This window comes from Artemia franciscana, chromosome 5 (genome assembly GCF_032884065.1).
Source record: "Artemia franciscana chromosome 5, ASM3288406v1, whole genome shotgun sequence".
In the NCBI taxonomy this organism is placed as follows: Eukaryota; Metazoa; Arthropoda; class Branchiopoda; order Anostraca; family Artemiidae; genus Artemia; species Artemia franciscana.
This window is the reverse complement of record NC_088867.1, coordinates 26089985-26117693: the sequence shown is the minus strand read 5'-3', so window position 1 is coordinate 26117693 and position 27709 is coordinate 26089985. Positions and strand designations below refer to the sequence as shown.

Sequence of the window (27709 nt, the reverse complement as noted above, 5' to 3'; positions counted from 1 at the left end):
TATATTGGGACGAGTCATAGCTACCATGGGAAGCCAGACGATGAATACAAAACTCAAACATTTGAATTGACTTTTTTTTATATATCCCCAGCAAATTTAATAAATGACTTTGAAAATATAATTAAATATAAAGCATTGTTTAGCTACAATGAAAAAAAGTACGTAATATTTGAAGATTCTCGGCATCTTTTTATCGTTTAGTTTTTTAATTTAGTTTATTTTAATTCTTCATTTTATTACTTTAAATGTAATATAATTAACATTAACATTTTAACATTTTGTTTTAATTAAAACATGTCGTTTTTTTAATTTAAATAGAAGACAGAACTTTGATAATTGGCTTTTAAAAACAAATATAGACCAGTAAGCGTGAAATGATATTTTAAATTTATCTATTAATTGTTTCCTTTTTTAAGCAGCTATTAGCGTTAATATGGGCTCCAGTAGACACTTGTATGCGAGTAAAATTAATTGCCCTCATTATAAAATCGATATATCGGCTTTTAATGTGTTTCATCAGAACATTTATTATTTTAAATGGGGGGGGGGGGGGGTCAAATACCAAATCTCAGGGGCTAAGCGTACCCCATAGTTTTTTTTCTTAAATTAAGATTGATTTTATTTGTAGCCAAGTAACTGCTGATTATAAAATGATCTAACAAACGACCAAAAGTAGGAAATCTTCATAATCCGGGAGGTTTTTTTTTATTATTATTGTCATGAGATGCCATGTATTTTTTTTTCTTTGACAAACCGCACAGATTTAGCAAGTCAAGATTTGAATCGTTCTGACGACTAGAGGTCACACAAAACATTTTCGTACTTCTGATATAATTACCAAAAACTGTTTGCTACGGAAGAAAAGACGAAATGAGATTGAAATAAACTAAATATATTCAAAATTGCTATTTTCTTAGTAGAAATAGCTCTGTGCCATGGCTTGTTGATTAAATCACAAGGAGCTCACCCCTTGGGGTCCCTGACGCCCGACCACTCGTTTTGTTGTGCATTTTTGGGCTTTGGCTTGCTTTTACTGTTAACGTGCTGGCTGAAAATTTTCCCAGATTCCTGTATATTGCAACTATCGAATTGCTTGAGAATGCTTATCAACCCCTTCTTTACCCTGCTTTGAAAGTTAGTGAAGTGCCTGCTTTTCATTTATTTTTGCTTGCTTAATTTTAAGGCTCCCTCCCTCTGCTTTTTGTTTTCTTTATTTAACAATTTAATTCCTTTTTGTGACTTGAACTCGCTGTTTTACCCTTTTATTTTTAACCCATTGGGTTTTTAATTTATTTATGATGACTGACAGGAGAGTTAGTAGTCCTGTTACCCCGGATCCAAATAATTCTAGTGTAAGGATTTTAGCTTTAGGTGTTGAAGATCCAAATGAGACCAGTAGGTTGTTGACATTAGGTAGTGGAGAGTTATTACAAAAAAAAAAAAAAAAAAAACTGTTTGAACACCTCCAAAACCATGAGTGTAGGGGTCATTATAGTTCAATATTAGTAAGACTTGAACCAGATGGCTGTATTATAATAATAGCTGTGAACCGATCAGTAGCTACTGCTATAATTTCTATTTCAAATATAGTAGTAAATGGTTGTGAAATAAAGTTTGTGCTTGGTTCTAGCTCCAACCCCACTTTAATTAGAAACGGAAAAGGTATTGTATTCATCCCATCTGAGGAGGTCCACAATCTGGACGATTTTATCAAGGAGGTCCAAGTTGACGATGGAATACAACAAGTGACATTGGCCTTTAACAACCCAAGCCCATCAGTTATCCCTTTAGTTTGCACCTTCAATCAGTATGTTCAGTTCCCTCTGAAAATCTGTTTGGAGTGCAAGGTATACAGCTAAGCACAGTTGAGCCGTTTATCCTCCGGGACATACAGTACTTCAATTGCCAGGATTTAGATAACATGACTTCAAATTGCCGCAGAGGCAGAAGATGTCTACTATGTAGTGGACACAAGACTAACCCTGAGATAGAAATAAAAGAATTTTCAACCTCCTCTCAGAAGTGCAATAATAAAAAATACACCTAGCGTAATGCTAAATGTTTGGGACAGTTTTAACCCAGCAAGCCGGAAACATTTCCGTGCTTTTACCTAACCCATTCTCCCCCCGAGAATTGTTGAAAAGACGGGACTGGTGGGATGATTCATTTCTTCTGCGAAGGTTTGATGATGTTGGGTTTTCATTGACTTAAATTTAACTTCTTGAATTCGATTGCATCCCTTCAAAAATAGTTCCTTGTAGGTAGCTTTCAACTTCTATGGGACTAGTATTATACGGGATTAAGAGGATAGCACTCGGATAAAGTATGTTATAGTTTAAAGACATTTTTTTCTCTCCAAGTCTTGCAGAATCGTCAAAACACACGTGAAAGAAATTTTGATTTTTTTTTTTAGCTAGGATTTCCTCTGGTAGTTCAAAGTCCTGAAAGCTCAAAATCTTCTCGTTTTGGCTTCCGTTAGCCTTTTGCAAAAAGGCTATCAACGTCAACAAACGTTAGATCAATCAAATTTTCGTTGGTTTGAATGTCGGATGTAGGCTACTGGGTCCATGGAGCTCACGAGCAGTTTTAGTTAGTAACTCGGTAACCTTATTCAAGTAACAAAACGCTAGAAAAAATGGTTTTGTATAGGCTATTTAACTTGAAAGTGTAAATATTAAATAGTCTAAGTAGTTAACGCAAATAAAATTGGTATCAGGTTTTCTTGAGATGTAATTACGCGATGGGCTTTTAGCGCACATATTCAAGCAAAATGAAATAAGGCAGCGTGTTTCTGCTACATATTTGAAACTAAGACAACGTTTTAAGGTGTTGATTTTGAATGATCCCAGGACCTACATGAGCGTCAACGTAAAAAAAATTCTAAATATGTCTACGATTTTCATGACAAAAATTTTTGCGATTGCTTCTAATTTAGCTTAGATTTTTATCATGAGTTCTGACCTTAGTCGCATGTGCCATGGGATATAAATTAAACTGTTTCCCATCCTTTCAGACATTTCCATCTGCAGCCTAAGTCATGCCATGAAAGCAAGGCCCTGTCAACAAAGAGTAGCTATATAAAGAAATCATTGTTTAATGGTAATCGTGTTACCAAAGATTTCTGCAAACATTGCGATTGTTCATAAGTCAAAAATACTGGTCGCCAAAAGCATCCCCTTGCGCTACGCGAAAAGGCACCAATTGACATTCGTGAATATTAGGATGTACAGAAATCATCCATCCATAAGAATTCGCTGCTGTAACAATGAAGCGCATGAAGTAGGAGTCGCGTGAAAGAGGCAATGGTGCAGATTCTGAAGATGTCGGCACTCATTCCAACAGTTATGACGAAGGTGGCTCTAAACAATTTCCAGTATTTTCAAATTCTTTGGCTGGAACATCATCGTTTCCCAGCACTTCTTGGTGTTCTGTCCCGATTCCCCTTGATCGTTCAAGTTCCCTCCCTCTTCCTTATTTAACCAAAGTGGCTCAGCAATCAAAACTTACATGTATCCAAAAAGTAACCATAGAACAACAGGAAGCCTGCGACAAAGCTTGGGCTCGTACATTTTATGCATGCAATATTCAATCCGCTGTCGTCAAAAATGAATATTTTGTAGAGGCGATAAGAGCTACAAATCCAGCTATGAAGAAAATTTCGGATCATAAAGTGCGAATCAAGTACCTGGATGATTGCTTCGCTGAAAGCACGCTTGATATTAAACTGGAAATTAAGAACTGCAAAACAGCCAAAACTCTTTATTCCGGTGGATGGATAAATATTAGACGAGAACCCACTGTTAACTATATCCTTGTCACTGATAAAGTTCTCTTCCTTGAATCCGTAGAAGCTGGCGACAAGCAGCACACTTGGCAGTTTGTAGCTGATGAACTGGAACGACTTGCTAAAGTTTGGTGCCCTGCTATGACTGGAGACAGGAATAAAATGATAGGGATTGACATAGTTTGCCTTGATAGTCCTAGTGTAAATAAACTTGCTACCTCGTTATTTTAGCAAACAAATATCCCCAGTTCAGACTATTGGGTGCATACCTCACATTTTGAATCTACTTGTCCGAGATACTATGAAAGTATCTCGCTTAGACCAGTGTGTCAATAATATCTTTAAGGTCATCACATTTGTCAGGTCTCATCACATGGCTCAAGTTGTCCTTAATGAAAAGTAGATTGTACTTCTTGGCAAAACTATCCGCCTAGAACTACCTATCATAACTCGCGTGGGATCTATCTACCGATCTATGTGCTTCATGAAAGAGTCTTGGGAACCTTTATGGTCTATGTCAATCGATAGAAGGTTTGATATAAATGAGGGTATTCAGGATTTCTTAAAAGTGGTTTTTGATTATGGATCAATTAACAGCCTGTCTGAAATTCTTGAAGCCAATTTCACTTGGCTGCCACTTCTTTGAAGGAGAGGAAGCTCTTACTTCGTGTGTCATCCTGTACTACGATTTGCTACAGCGGCATTTCCAAGACAATGTACCGTTTTTGCCAGTCTCAAAGGCTAAGGAAGGGAAAATGCACAAGTAACTAGAAAATAGGAGGATATTTGCACACGATCCTGCATTTTCCAAATCATTGTACTTTGAGACTGCAAAAGCTATCGAATCGACAGCTTATCGATGGGCTGTTTTTATTTGCAAAGTTGGTGCTTACAGAAGTGGCTGTGGAAAACTCAACAATTTGTGTAACCATCACCTCCTGCGACAGACTCTTGTCAGGTTAATGACTAGTGCAGACCCACCGTAGAAACCATATCAAGCATAAAACAGCAAACAAAACCCTAATGGCCCATCAGTCACTCAATAACAAAAAAAAATAAGCATCGCCGTGCAGCTTCAAAAATGCCTGGAAATTGACGTGAAAAGCTGGAAAAGATGTTCACGCTACCGTTATGTCTTTCTACAAATGGTTCACTGCCACGTGATAGTGGAGATGGTCCGGTGGGAGATGATCTGCCGGACATAGCATTTGAAGATGAACCAGATGAGGAGGAGGAGCAGCAGCTATAGCTTATCTCTTATGAAGAATTATCTGAACCCTAAACTGATATTTTTTATAATTTTTTCCCCGTGTAAACGAAGTAAGGAATAAACAAATAAAATGATGAAAAATAATCTTTTTTTCTTAGCAGTCTTTCAGAGAAGAGAGAATATTTTCTTTTAAATTCATGAGTATTTGAAACTTACCACTTATGCGGTGACTTATGGTAACTTACCAAAGTTCCCAGAAACTTATTCGAAAAGAGTAAGTTTCGGAACTTACCGGTAAATCTTGCACACTAATACCCATCAATTGAGAATAAAATGGTTTTTAAACAAAAGGCAGCAAAATTCAGAAAGGCACTAAAGGCTGAGACACAGGATGGATGGAGAAGGCTCACTGAAGACAAACTTGGCCACAACACTCCTATTCGAGAGCTATGAAGAAACTTACCGGTTTTTTCAGTTAAAAAATGAAGAAAACCCATCCCTTCAGAAATACATATGGGAAGGACTACATAATTTTCAACAAATAGGAAACTTAATCTCTTCTTAGAAAAGTTTCTGAATGTAGATACACCATTACAGTATACACCCCAACAACTCAGTCTCAAAAATAATACTGTTCCCTTTTCCCATTTCAGCTTTCAGGAAGTTAAGGACAACATCTCAAAGCTCCAGCCTCGTATAACTGGCCCTGATGGAATTCACAAATTGATGGTGAAAAATTTGCCAGATACATTTGTTGAGCTACTGACAGAACTATTCAACAGATCTGTCACAGAGTAAGCAATACCATCTGAATGGAATAAGGCAATACTGATCCCACTTCTCAAGGCAGGAAAAGACCTTCTCTAGGCTGGTTGACTCATACCACTTCATATCGCTCACTTCTTGTGTAGCAAACCTAATTGAGAGGGTAATAAAACAGGGAATTTTAACCCCATTATCGGACAACGTTCAAATTGAACAGCTTGGCTTTCTCCCTGGAAGGAGCATCACAGATGCCCTAGTTAGACTAGAGCATCTGATATAACAGAGCTTCAAAAAGGAAAACCAGTACATGTAATATTTTTAGATTTGGACTAAGCATTTGATAGAGTTGATATAATGCAACTAATCAGAAAGATATCTGTAATGGGTTTACCAGACCTACTGGTAAACTCTGCAAAAAAGAGAGGGAAGAACTAAGGAATTGCTGTGAGAAGGCATTTAAGGCATTCACAACGTGTTCTGTTGTGGGACATAACACATCTCCTCCTTGGGCTAGACGATAAGAACAGACTTTTTAGGTAGATTTGTTAATACTATTAGTTTAATTCAATCCGTATAAAATACGGATTGACAGCAACAACAATAAACTGTTTACCAAACCGTTCTACTGATTCGTCTTTTGAGAAGAGATTAGCTACTAATCTTTAATAATTATCTAAGAACGATGCAAATCTCAGATACGAGCTTTAGGTCTTAAAGCAACGAAAAGTAATATTTTTTTCCAATGCTAGCTACTGTCTTCTAATATCATCCGGTACAAAACCAAAACATGTAGATAACAGTTTTCAAAATTTTTCAGGATTTCATGCTTTTTGCAAAATCTGTTACTCAAAAATTAAAACAATTGTGTGGAAGGATACTGCGGCTACAAACACGCATCCGTGACAATCCTTCGTTGAAAAAGCACAAAGTTTTACACTTTTGTAGACAAGGGCTTGGAACCTCTACAATAGAGCTGGAAAACTATGGTATGTACAACATTAAGTTATGCCAAGTAGTCTTTTACCTAAAGGAGCTCAAAGCATTTCACTCTAATTTTGTTCACTACATAAGAAGCATGTACACATCTGCAAATTTGACAAGTTGATAAAGCCTTCGCTGAGGAATCTTATTGGACCATTGAGATAACACCATCTAACTAAATCCGGAAATCGTTTAAATTAGACTTAAAATTCGGTTTAAATTAGACTTAAAATTCTTCTTCTAAACTTTTGTTAGGACATGTAAACGAAATTACTAGCAATCAAAAAACAAAATTTCTAGATAGATTTTACGCATAGCACAGCAGGTCATCCAAAAGTTCAAAGAGGCAGTGCAAATTAGAATCCATTTTTAGGCTGCAGAATCTCAAAAAACAGTAGGAGGGCTGAACATACCACAAATTGGTCTACAAATTTTTAACAACCATATTACCTGTTCAAAATGGTGCTCATCAATAATAACTCCATAGTCGCCATTTGTTTCTCTTGAAATGTACTTACAAATACGGACTTCGGCAGCTAAACCAATAACAGACACCCGGATACCATTCTTTTTGAGTTTCTAAAAAAGAATGAATATAAATGGAAAAGTCTATTGGATTTGAAATACCTAATTAACGACCTCCATTTGGAATTTTTTAAGGCAATGATTTATACAAGAGGCATGCAATAACAATAAAATAAAGCTATTTGATAACTTGACACACAACCACGATCTTTCTTAAAGGTGAGGGAATGAAGGGAGGTAGGTAAGCCATTATAGAGGGGGTAAACAGTTGACAGCCTTTACAACATACTGCGTAGCCTTGTGCAACTTTTCAAGGAAGAAGCAAAGCTCGAACAAGATAATTTTGATCGAAGTTGGGTTTCATAACTTATTTAAGGCTTCTTATGTACATATTAAATTTGATAGTAACTACCACAAGACTAAGCTGTACTCTTTAATACGACAAAATTTAAGATGCCATTACGCTGATTAAGTATTTGATCTCTTCAACTTGGTTCTTTTTCCTTGCAAGCAAAAAGAATTTAACAAAAACTCTTTTTCTTAAGAACAGCTTAAGTTATTTTATTTTAGAATAGCTAATTACTGGTAAAAATGAACTTCTTTTTAAGCATACATTCTAATATGTAACATTTTAGGAAAGTTACCATTTTAAATTCATGGCTTACCCAACAGTGTCCCTTGAAGGGAGGAGGAGGTTAAGAGTCAAACCGTTATATTTTTTACATAAGGCTCATGTGTATTTACATGAAAAAAAAATACCTGTTAGATATTTAAATGATTTAAAGATATTTAGTCGTGTCTACAGAGAGAAACAAAAAATATGTAAGTGGACATCGAAGCACCCAGGAATTCCATGACGAAGAAAATGGGAGAAGGGAATTAAGAATCTTCGTCAGGGCGGTATCACCTTTGTTTACTTATATTAAATATGTCGATGTAAATTTCCAATGAATCGAAATACAAACTATACTTGAAAAATACGGAATTTCAGTAAATTGATAGAGCATGAGTGTCTCCAAATCCCCCGCACTAATTGAAAAAAAGGGTATAGAATATAAAGAAAAAAATATGGTTCCAACTCTATCCACATTAAATTTTCGACTAATTTAGCGTTGAAGCTTTGACTCAATACATATTAGGAATTCAACCCAAATTCAACAGTGGCCTTTTAAGAAGTGGGTCGTGGTTCGCTCTTTGCTAGGTTTCAGCGATAGCTGAATAAAGGATTTTTAAACAAGCGAGCAAGGCTTGCTCCACTTCTGCTTTGTTTGCTATTGTTCCCTATCAGCAATACTTTATTTAATAAATTTTCATAGGCGTTTTATTTAATGCTATTTAATATAAATGACAAATTTGTAGGAACTATGATAGATAATGTTTCAAATTTGGGAATTTACAATCAATCTACAAATACTTATGGTTAAAACTAATCAAACGTAGCGAAGTTCTTAAAAATCGTCAAAACTACCAATAAAATCTCGGTTATGATATTCCTAAAGCGAACGAATAGTCAATCATACTAACTTTTATCCTTCTAAAAATTAATAATATTTTAGTGCCAATTGAAATCAGCGGTCACAGTCCTCACCTTCAAAGACAATACATGTATTTATTTCACCACTAATTATTCGAAGGAACCATGGGCGCCCATAAGCTGAATTTTAGGGGGGGGGTAATTACCTGGTCCAATCGGCACTTACAATGCTGTATAACAGAAATCTCAAAACAAAAGTATAAAAATATAAGGCAGCGTTATTCAGCCATGGGTGGGGGGCTGGCAATCCCCTCTCCCCTGATATGGGCACCCATAGAAGGAACGGGCAAATTTTTTGCTCACTAAAAATTTGACTCAGAAAACTGCACTCATTTAAGGCATGTTGCAGCCGTTGTCAAAAATATACCCATAAACAAATTACAGAGTTAAAATTGCACCCATAGGAGCTCCAACGGATTAAATTTAATTTTCCATGAGCTTAATTTTTCCTGATTCAAATTTTACCCATTTGCAGTTTGTTTAGGTAGCAATCTTCCGTTGGTTTAATTTTATGGTCAGAAGTGTTTATGTTTGTGATCCACGCACTTAAGCAGGTGGAGAACTTCGGACCTGAAAATGTGAGGATTTTTAAGACTTTACCCTGTATTTTCAAAGCTTGCTCATAAGGTTTGACAGTTTTTCGCGTTTCTTTTAACTTGCATCCTTCTTCCTAGGAGATTTTTAATCTTCTCTGAGTAACTTGAAAAATTATGCTTATGCTTCACCATTATTTATGTCATTGCAAAGAAAGCCGTTGTTTTCTTATCTAATTGTAAAAACAAAAAATAAAATAAAATTACACCCATAATAGATTTTACTCTAGGATACTGCATTCACGGGGAATTGCACACAGGCAGCCAGCAATAATTGCACCAACAAGAGACAGCACCCACCAACGGGCACAACTTTCCATAAGTAAAAGATTTCATGGTGGAGATCTTCACTGATAACAATTTCCGTAGGTGAAATCTTATTTCTATGCAGTTTTTCAAATTGCAATATTCACTGTTACAAACATCCACACAAACTTTAAAAAATATACCTGTGCACGATTTTCCCAGGTAAAATTTTTCCTGGAATCAACAAAATCACACCCTCGATCAGAGCTATGGAGAAAACTTCAATATCTAAAGGAAGAGAATTTAACTTAAACTAAAAGAAAACAATTAAACTTTTACAATGACATATGTAAACAAAAACATTTGGTCCGACGACGGAAAAAAAACTGACTGACCTTGAAATGATCGAAAAAACCGTGACACAGACACACAAAAAATGACTCAGTATCCTTGTAGCAGACTTTTTAGACAGTAAATATGATTATGATTATGTTAAACGATTATATAATTACGATTATATAACTACATGAAACTAGAAACCTGAAACGATTGTGCATAGCAAATAATGTTTATATTACTTTGCATATCACGTTTGTATTTCAGGGTTTCCAATATTTGTGATGATATTTGTGTGTGATGATGTGTATCACACACAAATATGTAGGAATATTTGTAATGTTCCGCATACAACGATTACCTATGAAATTCTTTTCTTTTAATATATTTATGATAATCCACTAATGGTTTAGCTAACTTGCTATCACCGTTTAGACTAATAGAAATCGTTCGAAGTAGGTATTGGAATTTCTTTTAGTGGATGATTCCAAACAGATGAATTGATTTTGATTGTAAATTTTATGCGACCATGAACATACATGCTTCACAGGGCTTTGAAAAATGCTTGCTCCTGATACAGAACTTTCACTCCATTTTATTCATCAATGTAAAAAAAAAAAATCAAGTTCAAAAATGGAACACTAAATAAACCGCACACAGTAAAGCTTAAGCTTGTGGGAACCGAAAGAGTTATGGGGCATATATGAAACTGATAGAAAAATTTTAACACTTAGCAAAATGAATCAACTTTCTAACTCTGATATTTAGTACTGAGCGTCTGTATATCAACCAGCTTCGACGTAAATAAAAAATTATTTGAAAGACAAATCCGTATTGCTTTTTACTTTTCGTTACTTTCATTGATTTCTTAACCTCTGGTAATGTTGTCAGCGACCTGAATACACCTATGGTTCAAATTGGGATATATTTGTGAAATACAGTAATTTTACCTTAAAAACGATAATAATGTAATCTGTTTTAGATGTACCATCAACAATATAAAAACTGCATAAACTCCAACGCTAGTGAGGATTAAACCTTTTTTCTCCAACAGGGTTTGGGACGACAGTGCGTCGCAAGTTGGTGATAATGTTAGTATCACTTTTTGCACTGATCAATTAGAAAAAGAGGGCAACTCTACTGGTTCAAGACTATTTTGGGCAATTACTTCTAAACTTCAAGCTAGAACTATTGAAAAAAGTTTATAGAGAGTCAAGTAGGCGGGGAGGGGGCATGTGGGGAAAATTTTAGTAGGAATCAAAATTTCAAGCTTTGACAAAAACAAATTTGTACATGAAACGAAAGAGAGAGAAGCTAGGATTTTTTCAGTTGAATTCATTTCAACTTGCACACAAACGAAGGATCATTGAAGGAGAGAGAATCGATTATTAAATATTTTATGAGAGAAGTTCTTACTGATATGCATGTATGGAGTAAATTACACGTTCGATGCTTTACAACGTACATTTATTTAACTATTAGTAGATTTATTTCTTTTTAAATTTAATAAATCATTTAAAAAATAAGTTAAAATATACACAATTATGCGAGAGCTCTCCCTGCCTCCTAGCAGAAGGAAAGTTTTTGTTTCTATGTCTAATACCATACTTTCTTTAAGAAGTTGATTCTCTTCGGATCTACTACAAAATTGCATATTTCCCTCCGCATTTTCCTCTGACATTCTTAGAGAGCAAAAGATTTTCTCTCCTTGACACAGCCAGGTTTTCTGAACTGATTAATTTATCAAGTCAAAACTTTCCCAGTTTTATTAGTTTGGCCTTTTCATGGCTAAAGAGCTACAATTAGCAGCCTAAACTAAATATACTAATCTGAGGCTTCAACTTTGAAGGTTTCTGAACATCTTAAGTATTAAATGCGTGTATCTAGCAGTAATTTGTATTGTGTTCATTTCTTAAATATTATTAAATAAAAAAAACAAGTTTTTTAACTGAAAGTAAGGAGCGACATTAAAACTTAAAACGAACAGAAATTACTCCGTATATGAAAGGGGCTTTTCCTCCTCAACGCCCCACTCTTTACGCTATAGTTTGACTCTTTCTCTTAACTCTACTTTTTAAGACAGCAAAAAACTTTAGCGTAAAGAGCGGGGCGTTGAGGAGGAAAAGCCCCTTTCATATACGGAGTAATTTCTGTTCGTTTTAAGTTTTAATGTCGCTCCTTACTTTCAGTTAAAAAACTTTGAAGATTTTGAGAAAAAAGGAGCGGAGGAGGAGGCCTAGTTGCCTAGGAGGCCTAGTAACGAACTTCTATATTCGTATGTTTTTATTACGTATATAAGGGGGGTTCACCGTCGTCAATACCTCGCTCTTTACACTAAAACTTGAATTTTGTCCCAATTCCTTAAGAATGACCCCTGAATCACAAAGGCCGTAGAATAAATAATTGCAATTACTGGAAATACTTTAGCGTAAAGAGCGAGGTATTACGAGGAGGTGAACCCTCATATGCGTAATAATTTCTGTTCTTTTTAACTTATAATGCTGCTCCTTACTTTCAGTTGAAAAAACTTCATATTTTTTCCTTATTGTTTTTTTTAAATAATGCTAGAAAGTCCGGCGCTCCCTTCATTGAAATTCTCTTCCCCCATGACAAATTCTTCAATGAAAAGATCCTCCCACGTAACCCCCCCCCCCAACAAAAAAAAATCCCCTGAAAACGTCTGTACACTTCCCTATAGACATTAGTACATGTAAACAATGGTCAAAGTTTGTAACTTTCAGTCCCTCCCACGGGGACTGTGGGGGAGTAGGTCATCCCCAAAAACATAGTTATTAGGTTTTTCGACTATGTGAATAAAATGGCTATCTCAGAATTTTGATCCGGTGCCTTTGGGGAAAAAATGAGCGTGGGAAGGGGCCTAGGTGCCCTCCAATTTTTTGTTCACTTAAAAAGGGCACTAGAATATTTAATTTCCGTTAGAATGAGCCTTCTCGCAAAATTCTAGAACCATTGAGTCGATACGATCACCCCTGGGAAAAAAAAACAACAAATAAACATGCATCCGTGATCTTTCTTCTGGCAAAAAATGTGAAATTCCACATTTTTGTAGATAGGAGCTTAAAACTTCTACAATAAGGTTCTCTGATACGCTGAAAAATGTAACCATTGGTATCAAAATTCTATTTTTTTGAGTTTCGGTTACTATTGAGCCGGGTCGCTCCTTACTACAGTTCGTGACCACGAACTGTTTGATACTTAAAACTTTAAAAAACAAATAAAAAAAGTCACTATTTTGGCAATAATGAAAGATTTAGATTCCAAGGCGCTAAATCACTTCAAAATCCCCATAACATTGAAAGAAAACTCACTCCCAGAGAAGAAAGACCTCTCGTTTCGGTCCTTAAAGCTATACTGATAGAAACTGTAGATAAGGAAAAAGATCCTTACCCAGTCATCTGGATAACAGTATTTCTCGTGAGGTTAAGGTTTCTTTTTATTAAGAGTATACCACCTTTGAATTTTTTATGTGTTTTATTAATGCTTGAACTTCTTCTTTTTTTTTTGTTGAAGTTTCACAGCAAAAGCTTTGTACTAGAAATGTTTACGTCTTTCGTGCGTTATGGCATATTTTAAAAGTTTCATTTTTTATTATTAAAATTTCAATAGTTTTACTTGATTGTTTTACTTAAGAGTTTTGTTTTATGCGTTCAGCTCTTCATTTCTTTGCGTTTTATTGCAAAGGCTTGTGCCCGCCTACTTTTAACTAGTGACACATTAGACCTTAGGTATTACAGAGCCAGGAATGGCACATAGGCTATCTACAAAACATCACCAGACATTTGGGATGTTAGCTACAGCCGTGGCATCCTCTCATTGTGGTTGAAGGGACAGCTCTGCTTCCTGCACTTCTAAGGTCCCGATCTTAGTGCCGTCGTAAAGTAAGTCTTGGTTAAGCTCTTTGCACCTGCCCTTTGGGCGTCACTCATTCACTGCAGTAGCGAGTCGAATATCTAGCATACGAAGGACGTGGCCAAAGTATGTCCAAAGAACCCCAATGTATACTTTTGACATGGACGTACCTGAACTGTTTCCGAAATTTCAGCAGGATCACAGCTGGTCAAACTTCCAAAAACAATAAGGATCTCCTTGGATGTATGTTGTGGCATGCCCTTCAACTGATCTAAGACCAATTCAATACTATTCTGCAAAGAGGGCTCGCCAAAACATTGTAAGTCATGCACTTTTTGAATGGCCTGAAATTTAAATAATAATTAGCCATCTGTTCAACAAACAAGACTTTTAACAGGATTGTTTAAGCTTCAAGTTTATGTGTTATTTATAGGTATTACTCGAGCAAACTAGAAGAGGGTCGATCGTTTTCAGTTTTCCAATTTTACATATTTCAGAATACACTTGCAACATGTTTTTAGATGGGATTAATACCCCCAAGCAACATAAAAGGAATTTTAATAGTAAACACATTTTTTGAAACCCACTTGAGCAGCTACACACTAAAAATAACTTGGATCGTCTCCACATTCGATGACGTAAGAAAACACAAAAATCCTTGTCCTCCAGATCCTTCGTACATTATCACCAGACCTAACAAGGAATTTTCTTACTCAGTAACAGCAAGGTTGAATATTAAACAGGAAAATTAAACAACCACATTCATAGACCTTGGTGTAAATGTTGGGCCCGCTTTTTCAGGAAATTACTGGGATATTTTAGGCTTTAGATTTTAGGAGGTTCTTTTTTAATAAGCAAAAAAACACTACATTTGCTTGAATCATTTGTTAGAAGTCAAGAGTGACAGAGAAATTAACATGAAAAACAGAGATAAAATACAGACCATCAGACGATGATAAATCAGAGAGAAATTATTCTAAGATACTCAGCTAATTCTGCGTAAGGCCGAAAACTTTCGGATAGCCTCAAGCAGTTTATCTTATCAACTTTCCTGACCTTGCCACTCAATAGATATTCGTATAGTATCAACGAGTTTACGCAAAGAGAAACTTCAATTTCCATTTCTGTTTTCTTTCTGTCTTAGAAAGCAAGAGGCAAGACAGCAAAGCAACTTTCCTTTAAATGACAAGAGGCCTACTCGAGGGCTTCCAATTAGGAGAAATTAATAAGGGAAACTTACATCCAAGATCTTCTTTTGATTTGACCCAAGGTCAATAATCTTCTGGGCTTTTTTGTCCTTTGTAACAATTATTCCTAGCTGCGAAATTGGGTTTTGATCAAAGTATTCGTCAACAAAGCGTTCCAGAAGCTGTAAGAGAAAATCAACTGGGAATTTTGATAAACATGATAAACAATATGTTATATCCTAAAACAAATGAATGAATTATTAAGTAATACACGAATGTATAAAAAAATACCTTGAGCTCGAAGAGATTGCAACTGATTTTACCTCTACTGAGGGTCTGGCGAAAAATTCCTTTTGGCTACTTATGGCCTTCTGGTCATGGGACAGAAAATCATTCTTGAATAGCTATAAAATAAGACAAGGCTATTTATTGCCTTCATTTATAGTCTTAAAAAATTCAATCTTTTTGGGTGGCCGGGAAAAAGAAAATCCCTTTTTTTGTTTAAAGGAAAAATATGGGCAGATAAATATAGATTAGAATATCAATTAAGACTAATTATTTGAGGTGGGGGATCTCTGGTTTACCGGTAGGGCCACTCATTTGTCTTGATCCCATAAGGCATCAACCGGCCATGAAGGTAAAACAAACGTTTTAATTGTCGGTTTTGTGTTGTGGGGTTATCATTTTGTTCGTATGTTTTTGATTATTTCTTTGCAACCAATGGAAATGTTTTTATTTTTAGTGCTATCATGTCAAAGAGGGAGGAAAGATTATTCAAAAGCCAGACTACACGAAATGTGAACCACATCTTTTCACGGGACGAAGCTGTTCAGTATATTCTTGAACCAGATGGAGAACTGTCTGATCTGGAAATAGAAGACGATGAGGACCTTGACCATGAGGAAGATGATAACGATCCTGACTGAAACCCCCTATCGACCCCTCCCTTGAATACAACGTCGATGAAGATGAATTACCTTTATCGTCATTGACTCACGCACACATTGTCAACCGAAGTGCATCTCCACCACCATCCACTTTGGTTGCCTCTGTCATTAGTGACCCATCTATCTCTGGTACAGCAACATCTTTCCATTCTTCATCTTCCAGAGAATTTCGATGGAGAAAACAAAACTTTAAATCACCCAATGTAGCCTGGAAGTCTTCTTTTCATCCACCTCCTCCGGAAATTCCAAGCCCTGTTGAATATTTCAAGCAGATGTTTGACGATGACATGGTCGAATGCCTTGTTTTTCAGTCCAATTTGTATGCGATGCAGAAGGAGCGTGTCCAATTGAAAGTCACCAATAAGGAGTTGGGACAGTTCCTGGGAATCCATATGCTCATGGGAATAATAAAACAGCCCACAATGTATCAACACTGGAATAGAGCTACAAGGTTTCCCCTTATTGCAGATGTCATGCCCAGAGACAGGTTCAAAACCCTTCAAAGATTTTTTCATGCAAACAATAACCATCTTGGTGTTCCAAAGGTCAAGACGGTTATGACTCTCTTTTTAAACTTCGGCCGGTTATAGACGAACTGCGAGCATATCTAACAAAAATTCCTGCAGAGGAAAGGTAGAGCATTGATGAGCAAATGGTCCCTTTTAAGGGAAGGTTTAGGTTCAAGCAATACCTCAAGGACAAATCCCACTCCTGGGGAATCAAGATATTCAGTCGTGCAGGGGCCAGCAGAATCATCTACGACTTTGAGGTCTATACTGGGAAAGGTTCGATTCCGGTCACTGAGTTTTGTCAGGGAGCAGAGGTTGTTCTCAGGCTAGCAGAGGCGATTCCAAGGAACCGAAACTTCAAGCTACTTTTTGACAATTTTTACACAAGTATATCACTGATTCGCGAGCTACTTTTACACGGGATCCATTCAGCTGGCATCGTCACGACAAACAGACTGAAAGGTTGTAATATCGAAGCTGATGATGTACTGAAAAAAGGGGAAGAGAAAATTTTGACTACAGAGTTGAGACCAATAGCGGTATAGTGGTTACGAAGTGGTTTGACAACAAGAGCGTCTGCATTGCTTCGTCATTTGTCGGCGCCGAACCTTCAGACAACTGCAAACGCTGGAACCGTAATTTGAAGAAGTGCGTCAACGTTGTTCGTCCCCTGTGTATTGCTGAGTATAACAAATTCATGGGTGGTGTTGACCTCAGGGACATGCTCATTAAGCTGTACAAAATAGAAATCCGCGGAAAAAAAATGGTATATGCGTCTCTTTTACTATTTCTTGGATCTTTCAGTCGTCAACGCATGGTTGCTTTATTTTGTCAACGCATGGTTGCTTTATTGGCGTCATATGGATCAGCACGGCCGAACCCACAATAAGAGCCTCTTAGACTTCAAGAGCGAAATCGCCAACTACCTTACTTCTACAAATGATGGAACAAGCCTCGTGGAAGACCCCTCAGAGATCAAGACTGTTCCACTCCAAAAAGACCAAAGCTTGTCAAACTAAAGCCATACGATAGTGTTCACTATGACAGCATCCAGCATTGGCCAGAGGCAGTGGCTGATAAGAAGCGATGCCGGCTCTGCTTCGCTTATGCTCGAATCCAGTGCTCAAAGTGTCAGGTTTCATTGTGTCTGGTGAAGAACAGAAACTGTTTCAAAATCTTTCATACCCAATAACTATTTTGTATTTCTTCTTCTTTGTATTGGCATTAAAAATAATTTTCCATTTTATATTATTATACGGATTTAGTGGCGTGTGACAGCGGAAGATGTCAATTGGAGTCATGACTGTAGGTCTGGAATGAATGAATGAAACTGAAATTTTGTATCAAATTCATCATATGTGAGGTCATTTAAGGCTAAAATCTGAAAATGGATTTTTTCTTTAGCCCTATCATAATTCCGTCCTGAAAGGGTTAATATATTTCGAGATAATTTCGTTTTTAATGCTTTGGTATCTTTGGTAAATCTTTTAGGACAGAAAAAATAGGTATTATCATATACATTCCTACCAACTCATACTTTATAGAAGAAAAAAAAATTGATTTTAAAGTTTCATATCAAGATTATGTGAGCCTCTACTTCAAACAACCAATACCCATACCCTTCCTTTACGTGACGAATGCCATCCTTCTAAACGGGTATATGGTTATCTGAAAATTTAATCTTCAGTTTCCCAAACAGAAAAGGACCCTTGTTTCCATTACCGTTTCTTTCTTTTACATCTATTATTCTCAAATATCCAAAAAAAAAATCAACTGGAAACAGCCATCTAGTCTTCAGTAAGGTGCAAATGACTCTCGTCTTTTGGGGTGTTGGAGGACAGCAAATTACCCTTACCCTCGGCAAATTTACTTTTTTCATGCATTATTTGTGGAAAAATCGGTTTTTTTTTTCCTTTTTTTTTATATACGAGGGTTGCTACTTATGTTTCTGGCCTGTGCAGGAAGTGTTGCCAAGTGCAATCTGAAGTTTCTAATATAAAATGTGACATTTTTTTACAGTTAGCTGTTGTGACACTTAGCTTAACTGTATTCTAACCGTTATCCTTTCTTTCATTATAGCCATAGAAATCGGGATTGAACCACTTCGTAGAGTTTATTGTTAGAGATATGGTGAGTCAAATGGGTACCCAAAACAATCCGTAGGCACTTTCTCTGGAAAAATATCTAGCAAACCCTCCGCCATCTTTCGGAGCGTCCACGCTTCATACACATAATTAACCACTATAGCTTCCAATATTTTCAACTTGGTTTGCATACTTATCTCCCTATCCTTCCAAACTTTTTTCAACTGTCAAAAAATACCATGAGCCTTGGCTATCTACAAACTACTTTTACCATATTCACTGCACACACCGTCTTGACCAATAATACTACCTAGGTAAATGGAACTGTCCACTGGATGGATCTTCTTATTACCCAGCATCGCCACTTCACCGTCACTTCTTCCTAATCTTAACGACTTCGTCATCTTAATGTTAATTTTCAAACCTATTCCTGCCCCTTGAACTCTCAAAACCTCCGAAAAACACCCAGCCTATTCTGAACAGGGCATATATATATATATATATATATATATATATATATATATATATATATATATATATATATATATATATATATATATATATATATAAATAAGTTGTCTGTCTGTCTGTCTGTGTGTCAGGTGACGTCATGTTTTGGACTGACGAAATTACGAAATTACATTGGGACACAAATGACGACCAGGACACCGGCACATAGGGAATATAAATGACGACCGGGACACTCAAAGAGAAAGCGACCGGGACACAAGGAATGTTCAATTAGCAATCACCATCAACAAAACACCGTCAACAAACCATCACAAATGACGACCAGGACACAGGGAGTATAAATGACGACCAGGACATGAGTAAAAAAAAAACTAAAAAAAAAGGTAAAAACTACAAAAAAACTAAAAAGAAAAAAACAAACTAAAAACTAATAAAAAAACTAAAAAAGCTAAAAAACTAAAAAAACTAAAAAATAAAAAAAACTAAAAAAAGGAAACAAAAAGAAAAATAAAGGAGAAAAACAAAACTAAAAAAATAAAAAAAAAACTAAAAAGAAAAAAGAAAAAACTAAAAAATAACTAAAAAATGTAAAAACCAAAAAAAAAACTAAAAAGAAAAAAAGGGGAAAAATACAAAAATTTATTTCATCATTTACCATTTCAAAAACGAATGTATATACAGACTGGGACACCGGAATACAAATGACGACCGGGACACAGGGAATATAAATGACGACCGGGACACAGGGACACAACTACAACGGGGACGCCGGGGGGCACAGGGGGATATATAAATGACGATGGGGACACAGAGAATGTTCGATTAGCAACCACCATCAACAAAGCTCAAGGGCAATCATTAGAATCATGAGGTATAACTAAAAAAAAACTAAAAAAAAGGCAGAAAACTAAAACCTAAAAAAAAGACCAATTCAAAACGAATGTATATACAGACTGGGACACCGGGACACGAATGACGACCGGGACACCGGGACACAAGGAATATCAATGACGCCCGGGACCCTCAAAGAGAATTCACAGACTGGGACACCGGGACATAAATGACGACCGGAACACATGGAATATAAATGACGACCGGGACACCGGGGGGCACACGGGGATATATAAATGACGACGGCGACACAGGGAATCGTCGATTAGCAATCACCATCAACAAAGCTCAAGGGCAATCATTAGAATCATGAGGTATAGATCTGAATACGGATTGTTTTCCCATGGACCATTATATGTTGCATGTTCAAGAGTCGGTAAACCTGACAATCTATTTATATGCACAGACAATGGGACAGCAAAGAATGTTGTATATTCGCAAGTTTTACGTAGTTAAAAACATATATATATATATATATCTATATTCACAGGTGGGACATAGGGACACAACTACAATGGCGCGTAACTAATATGGCGCGTAACGACTTACGCGCGCGGGGGGGCTTGGGGGGGGGCGCGAAGCGCCCCCACCAACTAGGTGTTGGGGTGGCGCGAAGCACCACCCCAACAGCTAGTATATATATATATATATATATATATATATATATATATATATATATATATATATATATATATATATATATATATATATATATATATATATATATATATATATATATATATATATATATATATAAATTTATATATCTATCTATATAAAAATAAGTTGTCTGTGGATGGATGGATGGATGGATGTGTGGATGGATGTGTCAGGTGACGTCACCTGAAAAAACTGGATTAGGTGACGTCAAAACTGAAAAAACTAAAAAAAGGCAAAAACTACAAAAAAAACTAAAAACTAATAAAAAAAATAAAAAAGCTAAAAAACTAAAAAAACTATAAAGGTAAAAACCAATAAAAAACTAAAAAAAAAACTGAAAAAACTAAAAAAAGGCAAAAACTACAAAAAAAAACTAAAAACTAATAAAAAAAGTAAAAAAGCTAAAAAACTAAAAAAACTAAAAAAACTAAAAAAAGGTAAAAAACTAAAAAAAATAAAAAATAAAAAAAAACTAAAAAAAAGGAAAAAACTGAAAAATAAGCTAAAATAAAGGTAAAAACCAATAAAAAACTAAAAAAAAAAAGGAAAAAACTAATAAATGACTACACTCAAAGAGAAAGCGACCAGGACAAAAAACTAAAAAAAAAGGCAAAAACTACAAAAAAACTAAAAACTAATAAAAAAAATAAAAAAGCTAAAAAACTAAAAAAACTAAAAAAAGGTAAAAAACTAAAAAAACTAAAAACTAAAAAAAAACTAAAAAAGGTAAAAACTAAAAGAACTAAAAAAGAAAAAAATAAATGACGACACTCAAAGAGAAAGCGACCAGGACAAAAGGAATGTTCGATTAGCAATCAACAAAGCACCGGGACACAGGGAGTATAAATGACGACAAAACTAAAAAATCTAAAAATCTAAATAAACTAAAAAAGAAAAAAAAAGGAAAAAAATAAAGGAGAAAAACAAAACTAAAAAACGAATGTATATACAGACCGGTACACCGGGATACAAATGACGACCGGGACACAGGGAATATAAATAACGACCGGGACACAGGGACACAACTACAACGGGGACACCGGGGGAAACAGGGGGATATAAATGACGACCGGGACAAAAAAACTAAAAAGAAATAAAAACTAAAAACTAATAAAAAAAACTAAAAAATCTAAAAATCTAAATAAGCTAAAAAAGAAAAAAAAAGGAAAAAAATAAAGGAGAAAAACAAAACTAAAAAACGAATGTATATACAGACCGGGACACCGGGATACAAATGATGACCGGGACCCGGGACACAGGGAATATAAATGACGACCGGGACACAGGGACACAACTACAACGGGGACACCGGGGGAAACAGGGGGATAACCTGACAATCTATTTATATGCAAAGACAATGGGACAGCAAAGAATGTTGTATATTCGCAAGTTTTACGTAGTTAAAACCATATATATATATATATCTATATTCACAGGTGGGACATAGGGACACAACTACAATGGCGCGTAACTATTATGGCGCGTAACGACTTACGCGCGCGGGGGGGCTTGGGGGGGGCGCGAAGCGCCCCCACCAACTAGGTGTTGGGGTGGCGCGAAGCGCCACCCCAACAGCTAGTCTATATATATAAAAATAAGTTGTCTGTCTGTGGATGTGTGGATGGATGTGTGGATGGATGTGTCAGGTGACGTCACCTGAAAAAACTGGATTAGGTGACGTCAAAACTGAAAAAACTAAAAAAAGGCAAAAACTACAAAAAAAACTAAAAACTAATAAAAAAAATAAAAAAGCTAAAAAACTAAAAAAACTATAAAGGTAAAAACCAATAAAAAACTAAAAAAAAAACTGAAAAAACTAAAAAAAGGCAAAAACTACAAAAAAAAACTAAAAACTAATAAAAAAAGTAAAAAAGCTAAAAAACTAAAAAAACTAAAAAAACTAAAAAAAGGTAAAAAACTAAAAAAAATAAAAAATAAAAAAAAACTAAAAAAAAGGAAAAAACTGAAAAATAAGCTAAAATAAAGGTAAAAACCAATAAAAAACTAAAAAAAAAAAGGAAAAAACTAATAAATGACGACACTCAAAGAGAAAGCGACCAGGACAAAAAACTAAAAAAAAAGGCAAAAACTACAAAAAAACTAAAAACTAATAAAAAAAATAAAAAAGCTAAAAAACTAAAAAAACTAAAAAAAGGTAAAAAACTAAAAAAACTAAAAACTAAAAAAAAACTAAAAAAGGTAAAAACTAAAAGAACTAAAAAAGAAAAAAATAAATGACGACACTCAAAGAGAAAGCGACCAGGACAAAAGGAATGTTCGATTAGCAATCAACAAAGCACCGGGACACAGGGAGTATAAATGACGACCAGGACACAAGTAAAAAAAAAAATTAACAAAACTAAAAAGAAGGTAAAAACTACAAAAAAACTAAAAAGAAAAAAAAACTAAAAACTAATAAAAAAACTAAAAAATCTAAAAATCTAAATAAACTAAAAAAGAAAAAAAAAGGAAAAAAATAAAGGAGAAAAACAAAACTAAAAAACGAATGTATATACAGACCGGTACACCGGGATACAAATGACGACCGGGACACAGGGAATATAAATAACGACCGGGACACAGGGACACAACTACAACGGGGACACCGGGGGAAACAGGGGGATATAAATGACGACCGGGACAAAAAAACTAAAAAGAAATAAAAACTAAAAACTAATAAAAAAAACTAAAAAATCTAAAAATCTAAATAAGCTAAAAAAGAAAAAAAAAGGAAAAAAATAAAGGAGAAAAACAAAACTAAAAAACGAATGTATATACAGACCGGGACACCGGGATACAAATGATGACCGGGACCCGGGACACAGGGAATATAAATGACGACCGGGACACAGGGACACAACTACAACGGGGACACCGGGGGAAACAGGGGGATAACCTGACAATCTATTTATATGCAAAGACAATGGGACAGCAAAGAATGTTGTATATTCGCAAGTTTTACGTAGTTAAAACCATATATATATATATATATATCTATATTCACAGGTGGGACATAGGGACACAACTACAATGGCGCGTAACTATTATGGCGCGTAACGACTTACGCGCGCGGGGGGGCTTGGGGGGGGCGCGAAGCGCCCCCACCAACTAGGTGTTGGGGTGGCGCGAAGCGCCACCCCAACAGCTAGTATATATATATATATATACTGACCAACAGCTAGTATATATATATATATATATATATATATATATATATATATATATATATATATATATATACTAACTGTTGGGGTGGCGCTTCGCGCCACCATATATATATATATATACTGACCAACAGCTAGTATATATATATATATATATATATATATATATATATATATATATATATATATACCCCAACACCTAGTTGGTGGGGCGCTTCGCGCCCCCCCCCCAAGCCCCCCCGCGCGCGTAAGTCGTTACGCGCCATATTAGTTACGCGCCATTGTTGTTGTGTCCCTGTGTCCCACCTGTGAATAGAGATAGATATAAATATATGTTTTTAACTACGTAAAACATGCGAATATACAACATTCTTCGCTGTCCCATTGTCTGTGCATATAAATAGATTGTCAGGTTTACTGACTCTTGAACATGCAACATATAATTGTACATGGGAAAAACAATCCGTATTCAGATCTATACCTCATTATTCTAATGATGCGTCCCTGTGTCCCGGTCGTCATTTATATTCCCTGTGTCCCGGTCGTCATTTGTGTCCCGGTGTCCCAGTTTGTAATTTCTCTTTGAGTGTCCCGGTCGTCATTTATATTCCCTGTGTCCCGGTCGTCATTTGTGTCCCGGTGTCCCGGTCTGTAATTTCTATTCGAACAATCCCTGTGTCCCGGTCGTCATTTATATATCCCGCCTGTGCCCCCGGCGTCCCCGTTGTAGTTGTGTCCCTGTGTCCCGGTCGTTATTTATTCCCTGTGTCCCGGTCGTGATTTGTGTCCGGGTGTCCCAGTCTGTAATTTCTCTTTGAGGTTCCCGGTCGTCACTTAAGCAAAAATGACGACAACTAATTTCATGACGTCAGTCAACACAGAAACATGACGTCACCTGATCCACAGACAGACAGACAGACAACTTATTTATATATATATAGATAGATATATATACTTATATACTTTTGTCACTTTAGATAATTTCCTTTACGTGGTTATCCTAAATCTATACTTTTTTTTAAAATTAGGACTTGAAACATTTGCAGCTCTGGAGCAGCTCCATGAGTTAAAAATAAAAGTAAGTCGATACTTTTTCTTGAAATTACATGCTGTAACCTTAATACTCGATCTCAAGACGAAGAAAACACGTCAAATGAGATCTAGAGAATTTCAAACGAATTAAAATTAGCATATTGCGTTTTTTGTCAGCCGTTCACTATGATATGTTTACTGCCTGAAAAAATAATTAACCACATTTAGCAACAATAAAAGAAAAAACCTGCCATTCTGTTTCCTTCAAGCAGCATATCCCTCTATCTTTCCTTGAAAAGAAGAGGGTACATTTTCACCGAAACGGAACCAGGCTTTCAGGGTGGCTCAATGGATTTTCTCAAGCGTAATCTCTGAATCGTCTCGACACTCAAGGTTAAGAAATCAATCAACCTACTACAACACTGATTTTCCATTTGGATTTCCTTCAATTCAGGGATTTAATGAAGAAAGAATCTGTTTGAGGGAAAAGAGAAAGTTCTGAGCTCGTTAGCTCAGGATACATGTTAAATTTATATAGAAAAATTCCCATTTTTTTTTACAAATTTCTTTTTGTAATATCTCATCGTAAACTTTTTATGATTTTTCTCCATTGTTTAAGGACATTTTCCAGCATTATTAAACTTCAAAAATTTCCCCCGCTGGCACTCTTTATTCGTGCCACAAAAGTAGGTAAGGTCTAGGAAAAAATACACTTCTTGTTTTTGTAGTCTAACTGCGTCTATATTTCCCTGTTACTGACCTATTCTAGTTAATACCGTCTGGTTACGTTCGAGAAATACAAGACCCTATGAAGCAAATTTTATGGCTGATGGGAAAAAAAGGGGTTCTTTTTTCAAGAGGCCCTTCCTGTCTGGTGTACAAGATAGGTCAGACCAAAAACCAGTAAAGGAAAAGTCTAAAAACGATGTATATGCAAAAGCAAAGCCCAAAATGAGACAAAAAAAAACAGGTATGTAAGGATGAACTGGGTTCACCAGGCTTTTTGCATTGTTTCCGACCAATGTACGAGGTGAAAAAAAAAATAGGGGTTGAAATTTAGTGAGGCTGTATAGCATATAAAATGCTTTTCATTGTCGGTATTCAACACTAAACAAAATTTAGTAAGGAGATATATGTGGAATACTGTTTAAATGCTCATCAGCAATAAAAGTTACAGGAATTGACCAAAAGTTAAATTATACCTTGGGCTGTATTCATAGTTTTCACGGGCCATAGGCTGTACTTAATAGAATTAAAGTTTGTGCATACTTAAAGCTCATTTCGCTGATCTTGCAAAGGATAAAGATCGTATAATAGGAATTATTTATTTTTCTGAACTGATGAGCATTCTCTAGCTCGATTCCTGATGAAGAAAAAACTAAATTTCACTAACCTTGGTAGTACAACGAAGGCGAGTGGGCTTCAAGTCCTGTTCGGACATACAATCAGAGGCATCAATGACGATATACATGTGCCTCATAATACCAAGCCGAACATTCCCAACTTTCCGAAGAAGGGCTTGTCTTCGACTCGCCTTTGCAGCAAGTTCAATTGAAGATGTCTCAAGAGCCCCTTCCTGGGTTTCCTTGAGAGCTTCCCTGAAAAGCCAAGCCGCATATTGGTATTAAATCCTTGGCGGAAGAGTTAGACATTTTTTATGGCGCTTGTTAAATACCAAATGCCATATAGCGATTACAAATTCTGTCGGTCTGTCGGTCCCGGTTTTACTAGTTTAGGCACTTCCAGATAAACTAGGACGATGAAATTTGGCAGGCGTATCAGGGACCAGACCAGATTAAATTAAAAACAGACGTTTTCCCGATTCGACCATTTGAGGGGGAGTGGGGGGGGACGGTTAATTCGGAAAAATTAGAAAAAAATGAGGTATTTTTAACTTGCGAACGCGTGATCGGATTGAAATTTGATATTTAGAAAAATATCGTGTCTCAGAGCTCTTATCTTAAATTCCGACCGGATACAGTGACAAAAAGGGGAGTTGGAGGGGGGAACCTAAAATCTTGGAAAACGATTAGAGTGGAGGGATCGGGATGAAACTTGGTGGGAAAAATAAGCATAAGTCCTAGATATGTAACTGACATAAGCAGAACGGATTCGCTCTCTTTGAGTAAGTTGGGGGAGGGTTAATTCTGAAATATTAGAAAAATAAGGTATTTATAACTTATGAAGGAGTGATCAGATATTAATGAAATTTCATGTTTAGAAGAACCTCGTAACTCAGATGTCTTATTTTAAGTCCCGACTGGATCCGGTGTCATTGGGGGGAGTTGGGGGGACCGGAAATCTTGGAAAACGCTTAGAGTAGAGAGATCAGGATGAACCTTGGAGGGAAGAATAAGCACAAGTCCTAGATACGTGATTGACATAATCAGACTGAATCCATTCTCTTTGAGGGAGTTGGGGGGGGGGGTGTTAATTCGGAATAAATTAGAAAAATTGAGGTATTTTTAACTTAAGAACGGGTGACCGTTCGTGAAGTATTTTTAAATTTGATATTTAGAAGCAACTCATATCTCAGAGCTCCTGTTTTAAATCCCGACCAGATCTGGTGACATTGGGGGGGGGGTTGGAGGGGGAAACCAAAGATCTTGGAAAACGCTTATAGTGGAGAGATCGGGATGAAACTTGGTGGGTAGAATAAGCAAAGGTCGTAGATATGTGACTGATGTAACCGGACTGGATCCACTCTCTTTGGGGGAGTTAGGGGGAGGTCCAGTGCTTTGGAGAGTTCCATGCTTCTGGACGTGCTTTGACGATGAAAGTTGGTAGGCGTGTCAGGGACCTGCACAAATTGACTTGATAAAGTCGTTTTCCCCGATTCGACCACCTGGGGGAGGGCTGAAGGGAGAGGAAAAATTAGAAAAAAAGAGGCATTTTTAACTTACGAGTGGTTGATCGGATC

At 36.2% G+C, this 27709-nt stretch overlaps 1 protein-coding gene across 1 annotated transcript in view; it reads right to left on the bottom strand.

Moving 5' to 3' along the window:
* Window positions 1-27709, bottom strand: part of LOC136027167 (general transcription factor IIH subunit 2-like) — a 57162-nt gene that overhangs the window by 10187 nt on the left and 19266 nt on the right. The window contains exons 3-6 of the mRNA XM_065704165.1: window positions 26183-26387; window positions 15085-15213; window positions 14015-14188; window positions 7191-7319 (exon numbers count right to left, since the gene is read on the bottom strand). Coding sequence (XP_065560237.1) covers window positions 7191-7319; window positions 14015-14188; window positions 15085-15213; window positions 26183-26387 — 637 coding nt within the window. The remainder of the gene's footprint in view (window positions 1-7190; window positions 7320-14014; window positions 14189-15084; window positions 15214-26182; window positions 26388-27709) is intronic.